Here is a 20,505-nt window from a genome sequence, read left to right as displayed (position 1 = left end):
GGGACAGAGCCGGGACACGGGCCACTCCTGCCCTCGGGGCTGACGCTCGGGGTGGGGGCAGGCCGTGCGGCAAGCTGGGAACGCGGTAAACGGGGATTCTCTGTTTATCACGGAGCAAAGAACGGAGCGAAGGCGGGACTTCGTGCAGACGAAGCCCCTGCACAGCCCGGCAGCAGTGCCCGCTGTCATCGGTTCGGCAGCGACTGTGACCTGAGTCCGTGAAAAGCACTGAGGATGTATCCACGGCTGGGGGGTGGGGCGGTGGCAGCGAGGTTTGGAGCTCACCCAGCCCAGGAGCTAATGCAGCATCGGGGGGCCGTGCTGCAGGGAGGGGGCAGAGCTGACCCCGCACGCGTCCCTTCCTGGTGTGCGCCCCGCCGTGGACAGTGCAGGACACTCTGGTCCCTGAGACAGAGCCTTGTGTCTGCCCCAGGATAGGAAGTGTGGCCCCTCAGTGTCTGGGTAGCGGGGAGTGTGCCTCCTGGCACCCAGCCTGAGAACCAGCGGGGCAGGAGCAGGCGGAGTCAGCAGGGAGCTGCCCCTTCCCTGACACGTGTCTGGGGGAGGACCCCCCCTCCGGTGCTCCCTGACATCTCTGCATGTCTGCAAACGGCGGCCGTGTCGCTGCCCGAATCCACCAGGTAGAAAACCCCTTATTGCTAATGCCGTGTTTTTTGGGGTTAGGTTTCTCGACCCAGGAGAAAACGGGTCAGTGGATTAGCAGCCGAGCTGCCCCCAAGTCTGGGCCGCATCACTGCCTCACACCCCAAATTTCAAGCGGCTCTGGTGGGGCATGCCCACCGCGAGCCCCTGGGCTGCACACCCGGCCCAGAGCTGTCCCCGGCTGGCTGGGATCTGAGTGTCCTCGTCACGGTGTTCCCCGAGTTTGTCCCATGAGGGAGCTTGTCCGACAGCCAGGCTGCACACGACACTTGGTTCTAAGGGACACTGTCCTCCGTGGAGGGAGGAGGCAGCACACGTGTGCACACGCGCATCCACACGCTCTCACACGCCCGCCCTGACCGCGTGTCCGTGCGTCTGCCGTGCAGAGCAAGGTTCGGGAGCTGGAGGAGAAATGCCGGACGCAGAGTGAGCAGTTCAGCCTGCTGTCGCAGGACCTGCAGAGGCTCCGGCAGCACGCCGGGAAGATCGACCTGCTGGGGGGCGGCCCTGGCGTCTCCGGGGACGTCCCCGCGTCCGGCAAGCCTTTCCCGCCATTCATGAACGGACTTACCCCCTCCATCGGCAGAGGTGAGTGCGTGGCGTGGAAGGGTGGCAGCGACCCCGTATCCGGGCGTGCACAGTGAGTGTCTGAGCCGCCGGCCTAGGACACGGGCGTCCGGGGCTCCGGGTGACAGTGGCCAGCTGCGGTCCCTGCGTGCAAACAGTGCACCAGCCCCCCTCCTGAGCACTTGGTGTGGCACTGTCCTGGCCCTGCGGAGCCCTCGTGGGGTCACAGGTGACTGGCAGTGAGCTGGGGTCCGCTGGGCGCACTGCTGGGCTGCGGGTGCCTCCCGCCTTCATCCCTGCACCATCTGTGTTCCCGCAGAGGCAGCGGTGGTGACAGTGGTGAATTCTAATGCTCGCCTGTCACGCTTGTGCTCAGGTCGCAGGATGGACACCCCTTGCGTGTTGGGGGAGGGGTCTTGTCTGTGTGTCGGGCACAGGGATCCCAGAGGTCTGTCCCCAGGCCTCACTGCAGGCTGCAGCCCGGGCACCGCGGCCCTGGTCGGTCGGGAGAGAGCTCCTCGCCCCAGGGCAGCCGGCCCGGGCACACCGGTTGCAAGAATACCCACCTGTTTAAAAGTTATTGTTTTTAATCTGGGAGAGACACGTGTCAGAACCTCCTGATTCCATCAGAGAGAGAATTCCCAGATTCCTCCAAGTTGTCATCCGAGTGTAAGATGAGTTACTTCTGACGCTTGGTGACACTGAGACAAAGGGACGCCCCCTGTGCCCGTCCTTCCTGAGCAGGGCAGAGGGGAGGAGGGTCTGCACACCCCTCCGCGGTGGTCCAAGGGCACGGTGCGCCCAGGCCGTGTGTGGGGGCTGCGGCTGTGAGGGCAAAGCTGGCCAGGCCCCCGTGGGACTCCTCTCGGTGGCTGGAGGCAGACACGGGGACAGATGTGTGAGGACGGGTGACAAGGTAGAACGTGATCCGGGGCTACTTCAGACCAGGTGGACCTAGCGGCCGGGCTCCGGGGAAGGACGCTGGGCTGTGCCGTCTGAGGGCCCAGAAGGGGTGGACAGTTTCAGTGTCACTAGCTGAGATGAAGCTCCGGGGTCGGGCGGCCCCAGGAGGCCGGCCGGTGCGTGCCTTACAAGACCCCGCCATGCTCGGTGTTCAGATCCATGAGGGCGGCCTGACGGGGACACAGCAGATCCCAAGGGACGGGGCCATGTGGGCCATGTGGGCCACACGGAGTGCCCACGTGCACTGAAAAACGCAGCCCCTGAGTGCAGAGTCACCGCCCAGGGAAGCCCGTGGTTTAATGGCGCCCAGGGATTAAGGGGTCGGGGGGCTGGTCCCGTGGCTCCTGTGCCTGCGTGGGGATTAAGGGGGGTCTGCGGGCAGGTCACAGCAGAGCTCCCGGCCCACCACCACGGGCCAGCCCTCCGCCCACATGGCCAGCAGGCCCTTCTCGCCACGGGGTTTCCGGCTGCTGCGTGAGCCGGCGTGAGGCCAGCGGGCGTGGCTCCGTGTTGAGACCCAACTGGAGAGCCCGATTCACGGTGGCGGAAAGCGGACACCCAGACCCACGGCGGTGCGGGGCCGCTACCAAGCTGATTGATCAGACCCTGGTGCACGAATGGGTTTGCAGCAAGCCTTCCGCGCAGCTGCCTGGATGGACCTCGCTCAGGTGACAGCCGGTGACCTCGCGCCATGAGGGGCCCCGGTGGCAGGGCCCACGCACACTTGGCTTCACCCTTGTCATTCTGGCATCGCTGATGGTGACTCCACATTCCTCAGAGGCCGGCGCAGGGCACTGGCTCTGTGGTCCTCACTTGGGAATGCTGGGTGGGAGGCAGAGCCTTTCTCTCTGGAATGTTCCATCGAAGGGAAAACAGTTGCATGGCTGCTCAAGCAGCTTCTGTCCAGAAGCGGGACACGTGACTTCTGCCAGGAGGTCAGGGGTTGGACACCCCCTTCCCCTGTCTTAGCTGGCGCCCTGGGGCTGCTGGGCGCCCATTTGCACACTTTGCACCTGCTGTGTGCTGAGCACTGCCGTGAGCCTGGGGACAGACGGCGGTGACTGTGCTCTGGGACCTGACGCCCCGGCAGGGCCCTCTGTGCCCTCTGGCCCCGGTTCCATTTCAGGGGTGCCGTCTGACTGCTCCCCTAACCAGGCCGGAGCCGCGGGGCCCCTGGCAGGTGAGAGCCTCAGTAGGGACACTTCCCACCTCACTGTGACTCTCCTGGTCTTTCCCAGCGTGGGCTCTGGGCCAAACCTTCAGGGAGGCGATGCAGGGCTCCGGCCACCACGGACAGAGGCCGGACAGAGGCCAGGGAGACGCTGATCCCGTGTTTCTCATCGAAACAAAAATGCCCGGCCCCCGGCCGCTTTGTGTGTACGTTAGGACACTTTGGGGCATAAATGAGCAAAGCTGACCTGACCGGTGTGAGCCACATGGAGCTTATCACCTGGAGCAGATGAGCCGGTGGCTCTCGCTCCCACACAGCTGGACTCGGGGCTCCGGCCACATCTCTGGGATGCGTTCCTTCCCGTCCGGCGGTTCCCTTTCCGTGAGCCAGCTATGACGGGACAGACCTCCCGCCTCCTGGTGGCAGTGTGGCTGCAGCATCTCCAGTCCTCACAGCCTGTCCGTTTGTAGGCAGGGAAAGGGATTAATTCCCTGTGGCTGGACCTTCCCAGCACCTGTGCGACATGGCCACCAAACCACCCTCACAGTCGGCCGGGGGGGGGGACTGAGGGCAGGAGGTGGGCAGCACCCAAGATGAAAACCCGAGGAAGGTGCGTGAGGGGGGCGGGCACGATGTCATCTCAGTGGTGGCCTGTTCTAAGTGTCTCCGTGTCACGGCCAGGTCAGGAGAGCACGGTCGGAAGCCGAGCTGTGACTGGGGACTACATCCGGCCCCTCCCGCTCCCGGGTGACAAGCGAGAGTCTCTGCCCGTCAAGCCCACCTTTCTGTCCAGATCCGCCAGCCCAAGATGCAGATTTGAATCAGAGGTGAGTTCCGGCCCGTCCGTGCGGGTCCGTCTGCTGGGAGCAGGACGGTCCTCCCCACCTTTCTTCCCCCTCCCCCGCCCCTCCCCCCGGCTTCTTCCCGCCCTCCCAGAAGTCCCCGCATCCGGCCTTCACTGGCCCTCATGTCACCTTCTCCGTGCAGTCTTCCTGGACGTCTTGGTCCCAGGGCACCCACCAGGCACTGCCTGACACGTGATCGTGGTGGGTGGCGTCTGTCTCCCTCTGGGGGCTGGGCCCCTGTGAGCAGAGGCCATGGTCCGTGTCCGTCTCTGTGTGCCCACGGATGCCTGGCGGGGCCCGGCAGTCACGCCCGGTCCCCCCACTCCAGTCCACTCTTGGCTTCGGAAGATGTGTTCTTATTAACGTCCTTCTGTTTGCCCAGGGGGCCCACACTGAGGGGGCCGCTTTGTCTCTGGGCTGGTGCCCAAGACACAGACTTTGGTCTAGTCGTGTCTCGGGGGCTCCTCGATCGGGGGCGAGGAGGCTCCGTGAGACCGGAGGGTCTCCGGTGTGTTTCCTGCAAAAACAGACACCGCAGCTGCATACCCGGAATGCGGTTTGTGTCTTCACCAGATGGACAGCGACCGGAGCTCCGGGGCCTCCAAGCAGCAGAGACACTCGGGGAAGGTGCACCTGTGTGTCGCCCGCTACAGGTAAGCGCGAAGGTCCTCTCTGCGTCTCTGAGCATCCGCGGGCATTGGGGAGGCCTGGGGGCCGTGCGTCTGGGTGCTCCCTCCCCCTCCCGGGTCCTCGGCCCCAGGCAGGCAGTCCGGCCTCGGGCTCGGGAGAGGGGGCGGCTTGTCCTCGGGTCGGAGGGAAGGCGTGTGTGTTTCCCAGGACGGCCGTAGCGGCTCATCGCAAAGTGGGGGGCCGGAAACAGCACAGGCGCCCTCTCTCCCGCTCTGGAGGCCAGAAGTGTGGGGTCGGGGTCAGCAAGGCAGTGCTCCCTGGGGGTTAGCGGTGCATCCCTGCGGTCTCTGCCCGGCTTCATGCGGCTGCTTCCCTGTGCGTCTGCTTGCTCTCGCTCGCTCGCTCTCTCCATAAGGGTTATAACCCCACCCCACTCACCCCAGCACAATCCCTTCCCCATCACATCTGCAGACACTCTGTTTCCAAACAAGGTCATGGTCCCCGCGCTGGGGGCTGGTTCCGGCCTGTCTGGGGTCCTCACTGGCGCTGCGCTCCTGCAGATGGCTTGCTGGGGCCTGTGCTGCCCACCCCAGCGGGAACTCCGGAGCAGCCTCTGCGCGACTCCGAGTGTTGGTGGGAGCGGCCCCCCAGCTCTGAGGCGGGTGTGGGTAGCTGACCCCCCAGCTCCGCAAGCCCCAGACCAGATGACAGTTCGTGTCTCTGTTGCACTGTGCTCGGGGAGGCCCAGCCTCCTGTCCTTAGTTTCTGCCAGTCCGCGGACTTCCGTTTTCTCCAGTGGGAGCCCCTGCTGATGGCTGATGAGCACGTTATTTTCTGATTGGTGATCCACTCGTTTCACCGTGAAAACCCGCTTCGGCCGCTCGGACGACGGAGGTGTTTGGGGGAGCGCGCCCTGGGCCGCAGGCTTCTGGATCGGGGTGCTGGCGGATCCACCCCGATCTCAATGCAGGCTGCACCCCCGCACGTCCACAAGCCGTCCGCAGGGATGCTGCTCTGGTGCTGGTCAGCGAGGCCTGGGGAAAGGCCCAGCCCGCCCCGTGTCTCCGAGGAGTTCCCTTCTTTCTGAGCGCGGAGGCCCGAGCGCTCAGCGCTGGCAAGTTGGGCCGAGCCGGGAAGCCGAGCTGGCGCTCTCCCAACTGGCCCGCGTCCTGGCCGGGCCGTCCCGGCCGCGCCGTGTGCCCTGGGTCTGCGTTCCCTCCTCTTCTGGGAGAGGCGAGGCCTCGTCGGGGACAGGGCCCCAAGAGCCAGTGTGCCCTGTGCATGGATTCCAGAGCCGGCGTGGGATCAGGCAGAGAAGGCCGACTTCTGTCTGCCGTCAGCAGGCACAGCCCAAGTGCACGGTGTCCCCCGCGTTCTGTTCTTTGCCGGCGCCCTTGATGTTTACCTGTGCTGGGTTTATGACTGGCTGACACCTGCGGAGAAGGCCACCCCGTGTGAGACTGGACAGCACAGGGAGAACTCTGCAGATCCGAGCTTGCTGCGTCCCTTCTGCCCGCCCTGATCCTGCGACGCTCCTGCTCTGAGCACCCTCCCCCAGCCGGGCTCTCAGCGCCCCAGAGGCACCCTGCTTCCTGCCTCTGGGCCTTTGCACACACCATTCCCTCTGCCAGGAACCATTTCCCGTCTTCATCCAGCCACTGGGCTTTCACATTAAACATCAGTCTGTCTCTTCCTTACGCAGACGGCCCCTGGCAATTACTGACTTAGTGAAACCATCCGACTGTTGTGTGACTTCCCTAGACCCTGGGCTTGGACGGTGAAGAGCACGGTGACTCGGGGACATTAAACTGCATAGGACGGGGGTCAGGAGACCTAGATCCTGGGCCCCTCCCCCACCCTGGGCTGCGTCCTGTGCTCGTGAGCGTGGGCGAGCGCCCCGTACCTCGCTCTGTGATTCGCGCTGGGGGAGCTAGCAGCTTCTCTGCTGCCCTCGCTGAGACGGAGCGGCGGCCTCGTGGTGAGCGCCCCGGGCTGCCGGCGTCCCCGGCTCCGCGGTGTCACTGTTACTCTTTCCCGTCCGTGCTTGTCATTTCTCACTACCAGCAGAGGCCGTTTTGATTTTTCTATGGGGGCCTTTTCTGTTATTTTAAACTAATTTTTAAAAATCCCAAATTCATTTACTGTTTATGTTTTTGCAAACGGGGCACGATTGTAAAAAAATGTCATGTTTACGAGGATATTTGGTGCAAGAGTCATTGTGTCAACCACAGGTGAGGAGTCCCTTCGGTGCCCGGCGTCAGCACGTTGGTTAAGTGAAGTGTGTCAGTCTGTTGGGTGAAGTATCCCACGTCCGTTAAATAAGGTCATGATGGAATATTTCACGGGGGGGAGAGAGGGTCGTGTGTACTGGAAAGTGCAAAGAATAAGCAGGTTCCTAGAAAACAAACGTGATACGGGTCTACCTTTGTGGAACAACACGCACGGGAAGGTCGTAGGGCTCCTCATCCTCTGCTTGCTAACGCGAAAACCCGCGGCCAACGGGACAGGCACGGCCAGAAATCCGGACCCTCGGTGGGTCATCCGGCTCAGGGGCTCGGGAGGCCCACCTCGGATTCGGAATCATCTTTCTGTTCTGAGTCTGTGCGAGAGGGTGGGGGGCGTTGCAGGCATTCCTGCCGCGCGCACGGCTGACGTGGGTGCGCACCCGCCGGCCCTCCGCGCCCAGCGTCCACCCCCTGGGTGTCTTCCTCCTGCAGTTACAACCCCTTCGACGGGCCCAACGAGAACCCGGAGGCGGAGCTGCCCCTCACGGCGGGGAAGTACCTGTACGTGTACGGGGACATGGATGAGGACGGCTTCTACGAAGGTCTGTCGGGGCCGCGCGCCCGCCCCGTGTCCCCGGGACTCCCGCCGCCCCAGCCCTCCGCCCGGACCCTCTGCTCCCCCGTCCCGGCTCCCCGCTTTCTGACGGCTGCCTGGGGCGCCCTCATCCCGCACACCCGGGACACGGAGGCGGGCTCGCGGGGCGGCTGTGCACACACACCAGGCCGACAGGCCCTGCTGTTGCCGGAGGGGGTCTCTTGCCTCTTCCTTCCTGCTGTCCCGGCGCCCCCGGGACCCCAGCCGACCTCCTTCCCAGCAGGACTGGTGACCCTGCCTGGCTCAGGGCGACCCCACAGACCTCTGGGCTCTCGCTGTCTGGCCGCGAGCAGCTGCATCCCTCCCTCCCTGGTCACTGCCCGGCCCGGTCTGAAATCAGGAAACGTGAACTCCGTCCTCCCTCCAGAATGCCAGACTTTCCGTCCCCTTTGTAACCCGAGCGTGAGCAGGACAGGGCCAGTGGCTTCGCGAGCCGAGACTCCTCAGACCCCAGCCGCTCAGTCACCCTGTACGCACAGAGGGGACTTGGTCTCTTCCGACTGGTCTCTTACCTTCAGCGGAAGGACCAGTTCTTGCGAAATCAGCAGGCTCTTTCCACAGCCTCACAGAGCGTTCCCAGGGCTGATGGCAGCAGTCGGCTCCTGAGCCGGTGTCGGCTGGATGTGAGGTTGGATTGCCCCTGGTTTTTTATTTAACGTTCATTTTTGAGAGTGAGTGGGGGAGGGGTAGCATGGGGGGCGGCGGGACGAGAGCCAGAGCCAGCTCTGTGCTAACAACAGAGAGCCTGATGCGGAGCTTGAACTCCTGACCCATGAGATCGTGACCCGAGCTGAGTCATTTGCTCAAACAACCGAGCCTCCCAGGCGCCCCCGGGTGCCTCTGTCAATGTGGATGAGCGGCAGCCTGGCCGCAGGCCGGGTCACTTTCCTGTAGTTGCCAGGCGTGTGGTGGCGAGACTGTGGCCGCCCACCCAGGAAGCCACCACGGCTGGCGGCGGCACAGCCTGAACCCTCAACACACATTCACGTCACCATCACCGGTTTTCACACCCGTAGAAACGGGTGCCCGAGGTGGCCGCTGGAACACCCTTGCTGGAAATGTTTAGAATGTTTCCAGCAGGCATCCTGCCTGCGCCAGCTTTCTGGAGGCCTGATGCAAACGGGGCTGCGAAGCTCAGGGCCTTCCTCTGTGTAGACGGGAGTGAATGCCCGCCTGCGGGGCTGCCTTGGGCAGGTGGGGCACAAGGTGGGTAGGACAGGCCTGGTGCGAGGGAGCGTCCTGGAGGTGACACGTCCTGGAGGTGACGGCTGCCTGTCTCAGGACCCACACCCCATGTAGGGCCGGCAGCAGGTCAGAGCCCCTCTTTGCTCTGGGCGGATCTGGGGCCTGTCACACGTCTCCCGAGGCTGAGCGAGCACCTCGCAGCCTCCCGGGCGCTGGACCTGCAGCCACGCCTGCCACGCACCAGGGCGGCGAGACTGCCCAGATCGCGCCATCTTTGCGGCGCCTCAAAACAGCGCTCAGGTGTCAGGGCTCTGCTGCTCACCGGCTTTGAGTCCCGCTAAAAAGAGAGCGTCTTGCAGAATAAGAAGAGGTTCCCCCGTGGTCGCCTGTTGTGGCCACAAGAGCTGGTGTGATGACATTGTTGGCCTGGCGCCACCAGGATAGCCTCTGTCTCACAGCACGCGGGCGCGCTGGGCTCCCTTAGGACGCACAGTGTGCCTTCCGAGGGGGAAGGGCACCTGATTCCTATTCATGTGATCAAAGCCTCAAAAATAATAGTAAGATGTTTATTTTCTTAACCTCTTAAACCCGCATCTCAAGCATGTTTGTTCGTCTAACAAACGTTTACGAGGCACCTGCTGTGTGCCGGGTGTCAGGCCAGGACTGTTCAGCGTGATGGATGGAAAGAGGTCCCTGCCCTCGCGGGCTGTCCGTGTCCAGAAGCAGGTGACCGGGCCTGGTGGTGTCGGGCTGCCCTAGCAGAGGGCCTGACGGACGCGTGGGCTGCAGGCGGCAGGTCGGGGGGGGTCCCGAGGACGGGACGTTTGAGCGGGTCTCCATGACGGCCGTGGAATCCCACTGGGACCGCGTTGTGGCCAGGGCCGTGTGGCTGCGGCGGGACCCCGGGGCCGCCGCCGCCTCACGGCCTTCGTCCCCACAGGTGAACTCCTGGACGGGCAGCGGGGTTTGGTGCCCTCCAACTTTGTGGATTTTGTCCAGGACAACGAGTCCCGGCTGGCGGGTCCTCTGGGGAGCGAACAGGACCAGAATCTCATCAACCAGTCCGGCGTCGGCCTGGAGGGGGAGAACATTCTGGACCTCCACGCCCCCACTCACGCAGACGCCAGCATTACGGACGACGGTGCAGAGACGCTGGGCGTGGACATCGACGAAATTGGAGAAGACATCGTGCCTTACCCTCGAAAAATCACCCTCATCAAACAACTCGCCAGAAGTGTCATTGTGGCCTGGGAGCCGCCGGCAGTGCCCCCGGGCTGGGGGACGGTGAGCAGCTACAACGTGCTGGTGGACCAGGAGCCTCGCGTGAGCCTCACGCTGGGGGGCAGAACCAAGGCCCTCATCGAGAAGCTGGACACGGCGGCCTGCACCTACCGCATCTCCGTGCAGTGCGCCACCAGCCGGGGCACCTCGGACGAGCTGCGCTGCACGCTGCTGGTGGGCAAGGACGTGGCAGTGGCCCCGTCCCAGCTGCGGGTGGACAACGTCACCCAGATCTCCGCCCAGCTCTCCTGGCTGCCCACCAACAGCAACTACAGCCACGTCATCTTCCTCAACGAGGAGGAGCTGGACGTCGTCAGGGCCGCCAGGTACAAGTACCAGTTCCTGAACCTCAGGCCCAACATGGCCTACAAGGTGAAGGTCCTGGCCAGGCCGCACCAGATGCCGTGGCAGCTGCCCCTGGAGCAGCGGGAGAAGAAGGAGGCCTTCGTGGAGTTCTCCACCTTGCCCGCAGGTGAGCCCCGTCCTCCTGGGGGGCCTGCCGAGGGGGGGAGGGGACGAGGGCCGTCACCCTGTACGAGGGGAGGGGGTGGGTGAGAGGGGGAGACTGCACCCAGCCAGCGCCGTCCTGGAAAATCCCATAAGTGAGCAGGAAGCAGAGTGTGTGGGTGTGCATACGTGTATGTGCATGTGTATATATACAGGCACACGCGTGTGTATATGTGTATGCGTTGATGTATGAGTGTCCATGCGTTGGCATACATGAGTGTGTATATGTGTATGGGGGTGCGTGTGTTTGTGTGTGCATGCCCGTGTGTTTGTGCACTTGTGTATATGTGAGTGTATGTGCACTGCACAGTTATGTGTGCATGTGTGTGCACATGTGTGTGCATGCGACTGCATATGTATGTGCACATGTGTGCATTGCCCACATGAGTGTGTATGTGAGTGTGTATATGTGGGTGCGTGTGCATGCGTGTGAGAGACAGAGGGGGGAAGAGACTGCTTGGCGCTTGTGTAGGGACCGTGTCCGCGACGACCCCTCCGAAGCCTCGCACCGGCCAGCGGCCCGCCCCGAAGGGACGGTGCAGGCGAGGCCGCCTCGGGGACAGGAGAGGACGTCTGCCCCGCGGCATCGCTGCCACACGTGTGGCCGTTGCGTGCAACCGTGAACGGAGTGCCCACATTCCTTCAGAATGGCTCTTCCCTCCTCCACGGTCCTCTGGATGTGAACACAGGCGGGACAGCTTGGGTGGAAGACGTGACTTTCCATCACAGACGCCCCCTGGGTTCTGGGCACATCTGTCCTCCGCCACAGCAGGAAACGTGGCTCCCCCCTCCCACACGCCCCGGGCAGCTGTGGGGGGATCGAGTGCACAGGCCTGCCGGCTCTGCTCAGCGCACACCAGGGTCCCTGTGCTGCCGAGGGACAGCTCCCCCCACCTCCAGAAAGTTCTGCTCTGCCGGTCTTTGCTGGGGGCCCGTACCAGCCCGCCTTTCCAGGCAGGTCAGCTGTGCCCAGCTGGGAACCTGGGCACCAGAGGGAACAGCCGCTTTCTCCTGGAGCCAAGGTCATTCCTGCAAGAATATTCGAGGGTTTGATGTGTCTCCTGTCTTAGTCCTGCGTCACTCACGAGGTTCCCTGGAAATGCCCGTCTCAGCAGCCACTTCGTGGGGCTTCTGGGTTTCATCGAGCCAGCCCTGCCCACCCTCACTTGTCCGTGGTTTCTGCGAACAGTTCCTTTCTTCCCCAGGATCATTTTAAGCAGCTGCCTACGGTCTTCCATCTCACACAACCTGGGCGTTTCAGTCCCCAATGGGTCTGCTCCTGTGTGGTGTCCTCCAGTGCCGGAGTCCAGCTCCAGCAGGTCCGGGGTCCCCGAAGGATGGACGGTGTCGGCACGAGAGAGAGGGATGGGAGAGCCCCCAGTTTCTTCTTGGTCACCAGGCAGGCATCTCTGCTCTGTCTGCTCCGGTGTCTCTTTTTATTGATCAAACAATAACATGACATCAGAGAATAGGAATTGTGTACAGTGACTAATTCTTAGTGATAAGAGGCTTTCATCGTCACAAGTGTACAGAAAAGTTTTACAGAAGCATTTTTTAGAACCGTCCCTTTCCTTCTTGGCGCCAGTCTCTCAGATTAAGAAAATACAAACCTATCTTATTTTGTACAGGTTGGTTTCTTGCCAATAATTATGACTTTGTTTTTAGTTAACAAGCCACAACCAAAGCGTGTAACACACAGTGATGTTGAGTAAGTCTTGTAACCGAGAAAATAACAGGATCGTTTTAGTAAAAAACAGGATTAACATTTAAGTTAGTAAAACTAAGATTAAAACAAGTTAAGTTGTGTATCGATAGGCTAGGAGTTATTGTGATTGGCCCATTAACCACAAGAGAAAGAACGCCTGTTAACAGGTTGCCAGAGAAAGCCCTTTTTTTGATGTACGCACAGTGGGGGCCTGTGTGTGTTGGCCTTGGACCTGGGTTTCCCACGTCCTTATCCGTCGGTGTAACTGAAGTCAGTCTAAGGGAGGATTTGTCGAATGCAGACCTTGGGGGGGATCACGTTCTGACCTTGTCTTCTGCTTCTCATCTCCAAGTTAGGCTCCAGTTCTCTTCGGACCAGACTCAAATGGACTGTGTTTTTGACCTTGTTTTTATTTATCATCTCCAAATTAGGCTCCTCTTCTCTGGGCCAGACTCAAATGCAATTTTTGTGTTTTTAACCCCTTCACGGCTATGCTTTGGGTCTGCAGGGCTCATTAGAGGAGCCTTTTGCCAAACATTTATGATGTTTTGATCTAAAGACTCTGCTGCAGGGACAGGAAACTGTTTCTTCTCCTGGGGCAGCTGTGTGGGGGACATGGGTCTGACGCGGACGCTGTGAGGCCTGACCAAGGACAACAGACTTATTCTCTACACGAGCAGCAGCAGCAGGCCATGCCAGTTTCGCTGCTCACGGCGGGAGCCGTGCAGACGTCTGCCATTTCCTCGCCGTGACTGTGTCGCCCCGCAAGGCCGGTGCGGCTCCCGGCACTCTAGCATCGGCAAAGCCCATAATCAACGAGCCCCTGACCTCCAGGCAGGTGGGGCAGACGCTGCCTGGAGGAGGGAGGCATGTCTGAGTAGGAGCTGACTTGTAAAGGGTCAGCGCCTTTGTCTTCTGTGATGACTTGATTTCCTGTCTGGCCACTGGTGTCAGTCGTGAATACTTTTCCCTGATGCCTGCTCTGCAGGTGTGGTCAGTCCTGGGGGGAGGGGACAAGAGACACCAAGCACAGGGCTCCGTGGGGGCTCAGGAGAGACAGGGGGCACGTGCATGGGACCCCCAGGAGGGGCTTCTAGGAGAGGCTGTGCTGCCGTACGGATGGGGTCCAGGTGAGGGTGTAGGCAGTGCATCCCACGGGGGAACTCCGTGTCACCCATGTCCTAGTCCGTAAGCCTGGGGGCTTGCACAGCAGATGGTCATGCCTCACGGCTCTGGAGGCTGGGTGTCCAAGGCCGAGGCACCGGCGGTTTCAGGGTCTGGTGGTGAGGTTTGAGCACGTGAGTTCTGGGGTAGGGGACACAGCATTCGGTTCGCAGCAGGCGTGTTCTGAGCGTGGTGGGTGCAGTGAGTGGAAGGTGTCGGGGAGCCTGCCCTGTGGGGGGAAGGGGCCCCTGCACCAGCCCCTCTGAACCCGTGTCAGGTCTGCCTCGTACGGGGCACCCGGACGTGAAGGGCGTGCGTGCCGCTCCCGCGGGTCCCCGTGTCCGGGCCCGTGGCGGGGGCGCCGGGCTGGGCACGGCGGGCAGCGGCGGCCGCTCTCTGTCACCACAAACCCCTCCGAGTGACTGCGCTGCACGCAGAAGCGAGCACCGAGGAAGACCCTAGACGGTTTCGGCTCCTGACCCTCGTGCTTAAGAGCAACGCGGCCTGACAGCCTAACCGGCTTCCCCGCTCGATGGAGGCGGATCGAGGTGCCAGCGCCGGCTCGTCAGGGGGCACGGGTGACCCTGGGCGGGTGAAGGGAGTGAACTCAGCGCAAGCCCTCAGAAAACTGGTCCGGGGCGAGTGGCCCACGCGGCAGACAGTTCCAGAGCCCCTCCTTTCCGAGAAGCCACTCTCGGCCCAGGAGACAGATCTCGTGGGTCCTGGGCAAGCCCGCGGATCTCCCGGGGGGTCGCAGGGCCACAGAGACGCGCGTCTCCGGCACCGTTAGCGGCAGAGGACGGGCGATGGGCGTGCTTTGGGACGGCGCCAGCCGTGGGGAGGGTTCGGGCCAGGACGCGTTTTGAGGGGCAGCCATTGTGGTACCTGGAGTCTCGGCACTCACAGGGGTCTTCAGATCAGAATTTAAGATTTTCTTTAGGGTTTGCAACACTGCACCCAGCATCTTCTCCGAAGGACTCCGGCAGCTGTGGGGCCCAGAGGGGCCTAGACAAAGAAAGCACATCAGTCCAGCTGGCAGCGCCAGGATCCTGCGGTGCCCACGGAGGCCAGGCCTGCCCCCTGGAGGGGGCCAGACGTCCTCTCTCCAGCCTGGACCAAGCATTGACCTATGTGAAGCCCACCCCCCAGCACCGGGTGAACTGCATACCTGAGTGAGGAGAGAGGGGCTGGCCTTTCTCCGGAGCTGCCCCGCCCCCCCCCCGCCTGCTGGGGCCGGCTTGGCATTGGCAGCCGCCGAGATCCAGGGCGGATCATGACCAGGAGCCTGCGTGCAAAGTGCCCCGCGGCCCCAGGAAGGCCGGGCCGCTTCTCAGACAGGCCACGACAGACTTGTCAGTGGAACTCATAAAAGTCCTCATGTCCTCACTGGGTTTTGTCTGCCGGGTCTGTCCAGTCCTTGAGAGTTCCTGTCTGTGTGTCTAATTTCTTCTTCAGTTTTCTCATTTTCACTTTTTATATCGTGAAGTTCGTTATTAGGCGCATACACATCTAAAATTGTTAGTTCTTTATGATGAATTGACCGCTTGCTCATAATGAAATGCACCTCTTTGTCTCTGGTGTTACTTCTTGTCTTGAGGTCTGTTTTGTCTGATGCTCATATGCCTACCAGATTTTTCATGTTACGTCTTTTTCTAAACTCTAAATTCCTTGTGTTTTATTTTGGTGTGTCTCTTGCGAATGCTCTGTAATTGGGTCTTGTGTTATACCAATGTGACCATCTATGCCTTTTAATTGGAATCTTTAGTCCCTTCACATTTAGTTCAGGGACTGGTATGACTTCAGGTCTGGCATAGGTTCTTTATTTTTCATGTGTCCTGCCTGGGTTTCTCCTTTATCTTTCCCTCCCCCCCCTTTTTATTGCAGGAGGCGGGGATTAATTTTTTTCTGTTCCATTTCCTTCTCTGTTGAATTTTTTCTTTTTGATTATAACTCCTATTGTTGTTTCAGACATTGCTGTGGGGAGTCACAAATGCATACTTAGCTTATTAAAAACTAGCTTACATGAATAACATTTATAGGGGAAGGCTAGTACCAGTGCATAATTCATTTGTGCCCCGGCATTTTTACTATTGCTTTTATATATTTTACGTCTTATGTTATAAACCCCTCAATACATTGTTATTATTTTTGACTTAATTAATTGCTTTTGAAGAATTTGACATAGTCTTTTATATTTCCCAATAGATGTACGTTTTCCACCAGTTTTTATCCCTTTTTGTAGGTCTGTATTTCCTTTTATGATTTCCTTTTAGCCCTGAACAATTTCCTTTAGCATTTCTTGCAATATTCTTTTGCTCATCTAAAAAAAACCCCCTCATTATTCCACATATATTTAAAGATATTTTTTCTCTGGATGTAGAATTCTAGACTGTTATTTTTTTATTTCAGGGCTTTGCAAATGTCATTCCTTTTCTCTTCCCCTTCCCTATTTCTGCAGGAAGTCAGCTGAATTTTCTGTTGTCCCTTTCATTCCCTGACTGCTTTCAAGATTTTTCTCTTTGCCTTTCTTGAGATTTACTGATAATCTCGGATCTAAGGGTGGTAGTGGTGGTAGTTTTTCTTCAAATTTCAAACTTTATATCTCCACCTTTTTTTCTACCTTATTCTAGCTTTTCCTTCTGAGAATCTAATTACGCATAAGTCAGATTGCTTGCTAATGTCACACAGATTTATGAACTCCTGTTCCTTTTTTAAATTGTTTTCCTCATTGTGCTGCAGTTAGGATAATTTCTCTTATAATATCTTCAAGTTTATTAGGTCTGTCTTTTGCAGTGTCCAGTCTGCTGTTAAGATCATTAAATGAAATTTTTATTTTGGCCATTGGAGTTTTCAGTTCCAGGATATTCATTCGGCTCTGTTTTTTGTTTTGTTTTTAATTTTCTTATCACTCGTGGAGTTCCCATCATTGGCCTTGGCCTGTCACATTCATCTTTAATTATACGTTCTTTAACCTATTTGTAGTAATTGTTTCAAAATCTTTGCTAATTCAAGCACCTGAGTCACCTATGGACCTGCTTCTATTTTTTTCTCTTGGTCACATGTTATGTTTGCTCATTTCTTTCCATATCTGGTGATTTTCATTGTGTGGTGGACAGTGTGGATTGTGCACTGTTGGGACCCTGAATTCTGTTACCTTTCTCAGTAACAGCTGTAACAACACCTGTGGAGGGTATTGAGGTTTATCCTGGTAGACAGGTGTGTTCTGACATGCCTAGATCTTGGACATGCTTGCTTTAGCTTTGTTTGCGTGAGTGTATTTCATTTTCGCCTTTAGAATGCAGCCCTTAGTCCTGATGTATGTTCCCAGCTTCCGTGATTTGGACCTTCCATGTCTCCGGTGGAAAGAAAACTCAGGCTCCTCTAACTTGGAAGGACTTGAACTCCAAATTCTTCCTCCAAGCCCTAGGCAGCTCTCAAAATCAACGCGGAAGTCTTCAGCTGCCTGGCTGTTTACTTCCCTTTCTGTTGCTTGGATCCTTGGCTGCCCTGCACAGGCGCGAGTTAGGAGCCACTGAGGAAACGGTTTGAGGGGAGTGAGCACACACAGGTTCGGGGTCCTCTTGCGTTGGATCTTCACTTCCTGGGATTTCTCTTCTCGGTTTCCATCATCTCTGCCATCACCGAATGCCGACTTGTAATTCCACGATCTAGCAAGACCTCCATTTCTGCTTGGCCTCCCTCGCACGAGCTAGCCAGGCAGCGTCCTAGGGGGAACGAGAAGGAATCTGGTTACGTGTATAATTTGCCATGTGTTGCCTGTCTTAAAAGGTGCACAGCGCATGGTGTCCGCTTCCCCTGGACCCCGGAGTGTAGGATGAACCACGTTGGGCATGTTCATGGGGGGCACTTTGAAGTGGGTTGGGATTCTTCTCTTCACCATGAGACACGGCCGCTGTTCTCATTGCTGGGTGTTCTTTGCAAGGAAAGGGGGGTGAGCTGGCTTGGACAAGAACCGCCGATTCCTTTCGTCTGGGGAGCGCAGCCAGGCCGCAGGGGGTGCTGAGGCGAGTCGGGGAAGCGGTGCCCGCCGTGGGCCCGAGCCTGGCAGCGGCTCAGCTCCTGAGTGGATGGGAGCCTCACGTCTGTGCCACGCTCTGCGGGGTGAGTCTGCCAGGGTGACCAGTCACAGAGAAGGGGACAGATGGCCCTCACAGTTGATGCAATTAGCAGTGCTTAAGAAGGAACGGCCCCCCTCGGAGGCTGAGAACAGACTCATCCTCACCGACTCCCCACAGTCTGGGCCGGCACATCCGACTGTCAGCAGCCACTGAAATAAGTGATTCCCACCAGGAGGACTGTTCCCTCCGGAGCGGTCTTCCCCTTCTGATACAGAAGGTGCGGATTTCGGTGAGGAGTCCAGTGCCCTCGGGGTCAAGTTGAAACAAATAATAATGTAGACGGCACGTCCCTGAGCCTGTGCGCCCTGGTGGGCACCTTACGTGCACCGCGGCTGCCGCCTCACAGCCTGGCGGGCTGGGCTGCACCCATGAGCGACTGTGTGCCAGCCCCGAGACTTCTCAGACTCGCTCACGATTCGACCGGATGCACGTATTCCTGATGGGAAGCTCTCTCCCGCGGTGATCCGGGCACCCAGGCAGGTCCGTCTCGTGGCCTCACCGTTCACAGTGTGTGGCTCTAAGGTTGCCCCAGGGGCCATCTCCTCAGATAACCGGGAGGGACGAGACCCTGAAGGTTCACCTGGGGAGCCTTTGGTGCGCTAGCCTGGCCGTGGTGGAGGTCTGCACATGGAGACGTCTTACTGAGAGGGAAGCTGGGAAACGGAGTGTGACTGTCAGAGCAGGAGCAAAATAGTAATGATGACGATGTTCTAGTGGGGACAGCGCCGGTGTTGCCGAGAGGTGCGGTCTTGTGTCTGTTTTACAGACCAGAGAACCGAATAAAGACAGGAAGGGGAGGCAGTGGTCTGAGGCCCCACGCCGGTAGTTGGCAGGGGTGGGACTTGAACCTGGGCAGGCTCCATGTCCTCGTCTGTGCCCTGGCCTGCCTCTGGTTTGTTTGCATTTCTAGGAGGAGACAAGGAGCCGTGTTGGTTATGAGGCAGAGGGTGTGGGGCCGGGTCGGTGCTGAGCGGCAGTGGAGGAGGGAGCTCCCGGGAGGGACGCCTCCTGGAGTCAGACCCCAGCGCGCCTCCCTCTGCCGGAGGGTCAGGTGTACGGGAGCTCGCCGGGCAGCGCCCCCTCCTGGCCCAGGCTGTGAAGGCATCGCAAAGGCTCTTCTCTGGGGTTATTAGGGGTCGGGTCGTGTCTGCCTGTGCAGATGGGCTGTGGGCACGCGGGTGTGAATCCTGCTTCCCGCACTTAATAGCTGAGCGACTTCCCTTGAGCCCGGAGTTCCTCACGTGCAGTGGGGGCGGTGTGATCACAGGCCCGTGTGAGGACCCTGTGGCATAGAGCGCCCAGTGATTGGAAAGTGTGCGACTCCCAGAGAGGCCTCGCTGGGCAGCTGGTGCCTCCCGCCCAGAAATCCGTGCCCTGGGGGCACTGTGGCAAGGAGTCGGTGGGCGCATCCTCTTCCTCCTGGAACTTATTCATTCCTTTCCGAAGGAAATGCCGTGCGCGCCTTCAAACGGGAAACTGTGTGTGGTGGGCCTGGAGGAAGAGAGGCCACCCCCAGGGGGACGGGCAGCGCCGGCAGTCCTGTTGTCGCTGGAGCCTCCAGAATGACCGGGACCGGCCGGCACCTCCAGACCGGCCGCGGCGGCACCGCGGGAAGTGTCGGCCGGGCGCCTGCCCACGGCTGGGCTCTCAGGCCCGGAGGCTGTCCTCACCTCCATCTCCCCTCCCAGGGGTGGCAAGAAGGGTGACACGGGGCCCACGCCCACGTTCTGTCTAGTCTGATGAACAGAGAGGACGGAAGGGGGAAGCGGCGAGAGGGGAAGGGACAGAGGGAGGGATCGCTTTCCTCTTCCAAATGCCGGGTCCCCTTCGCGGGTCCTCAGCCAAGCCCGTGGCCGGGTAACTGCATGCACCCGGCGGCCTGGGACCAGGGCGCAGGGGGCCCCAGGGGCGGATCAGAGCCCAGGGGAGCGGCCGCGCTGCGGTGCACGCTGGGAGCTTCCGCCTCCCTGCCGCTCCGCCTTCCCGTTCTGGCCTCCTGCCCGGCCACTGGGCCCGCCGCTCACCTGCCAGAGGGCCGTGCCCTGAAAGCGCTGCCTTCTGTGCCCCCAGGCCCTCCGGCGCCCCCCCAAGATGTCACCGTCCACGCTGGGGCCACCCCAGCCACCGTCCAGGTCTCCTGGAAGCCGCCCGCCCTGACGACTGCTGGGCTGTCCAACGGGGCGAACGTGACCGGCTACGGCGTGTACGCAAAAGGGCAGAGGGTGAGTTCCGGCCGGCGCCTGGGGTGGGGGGCTCGCGCCCCGGCTCCTGGAGGAGTGAGCACCGGCGGCGGCCCCTCCCCTCTCCTCCACCCCCAGGACCACCGGCACTTCCTAAGCAGCACCTGGAGCCCGCTCACGGACCCGCCCACAGCCCCTTCTCTCCTTCCCCCTCCTTGCCGGAATTCTCTCTGCCCGCCTCCCACGGTGCCTGCCCCGCCTCGGGCAGTCCCTGCTGCCCCCTCAGGGCTGAGAACTCACTTCCCCATCCCAACAGCAGCACCCACTTCCCCCGATGACGGGGTCACAGACTCCAACCCTTGTTGAAAAGATGGTCCCAGCGGCCAAGGGGAGTCCTCCTTGGGAGCACCGGGAGGGACACCAGCACATCAACACCTGAGCCCCAGCCCTGTCCTGGCCCACGGACCCAGACATGGCTGCCCCTGGGGAGGTGCAGGAAGCCTCTGTCCGTCGTGCGTTTCCCCCTGGAGCGAGGGCTGCCCTGGCAGACGCGGTGCCTCTCTGAGCCCTGCTGCCTTGTCCTTGAGCAGTGCCGCCTGCAGGCGGCGGGCTCCCTCTGCCCCCC

The 20,505-nt window shown here is 60.2% G+C and overlaps 1 protein-coding gene across 9 annotated transcripts in view; it reads left to right on the top strand.

The window, feature by feature from the left end:
• Positions 1-20,505, top strand: part of RIMBP2 (RIMS binding protein 2) — a 93,963-nt gene that overhangs the window by 42,852 nt on the left and 30,606 nt on the right. For all 9 annotated transcript variants that reach the window (XM_029921805.1, XM_029921808.1, XM_029921806.1 and 6 more), the window contains 6 exons: positions 1,050-1,251; positions 4,046-4,191; positions 4,783-4,862; positions 7,557-7,666; positions 9,845-10,657; positions 19,771-19,922. In XM_029921805.1, coding sequence (XP_029777665.1) covers positions 1,050-1,251; positions 4,046-4,191; positions 4,783-4,862; positions 7,557-7,666; positions 9,845-10,657; positions 19,771-19,922 — 1,503 coding nt within the window. The remainder of the gene's footprint in view (positions 1-1,049; positions 1,252-4,045; positions 4,192-4,782; positions 4,863-7,556; positions 7,667-9,844; positions 10,658-19,770; positions 19,923-20,505) is intronic.

The sequence above is a fragment of the Suricata suricatta genome, chromosome 14 (assembly GCF_006229205.1).
Source record: "Suricata suricatta isolate VVHF042 chromosome 14, meerkat_22Aug2017_6uvM2_HiC, whole genome shotgun sequence".
Taxonomy (NCBI): domain Eukaryota; kingdom Metazoa; phylum Chordata; class Mammalia; order Carnivora; family Herpestidae; genus Suricata; species Suricata suricatta.
The sequence above is the reverse complement of the archived record's forward strand: the minus strand, read 5'-3'. Positions and strand labels throughout refer to the sequence as shown.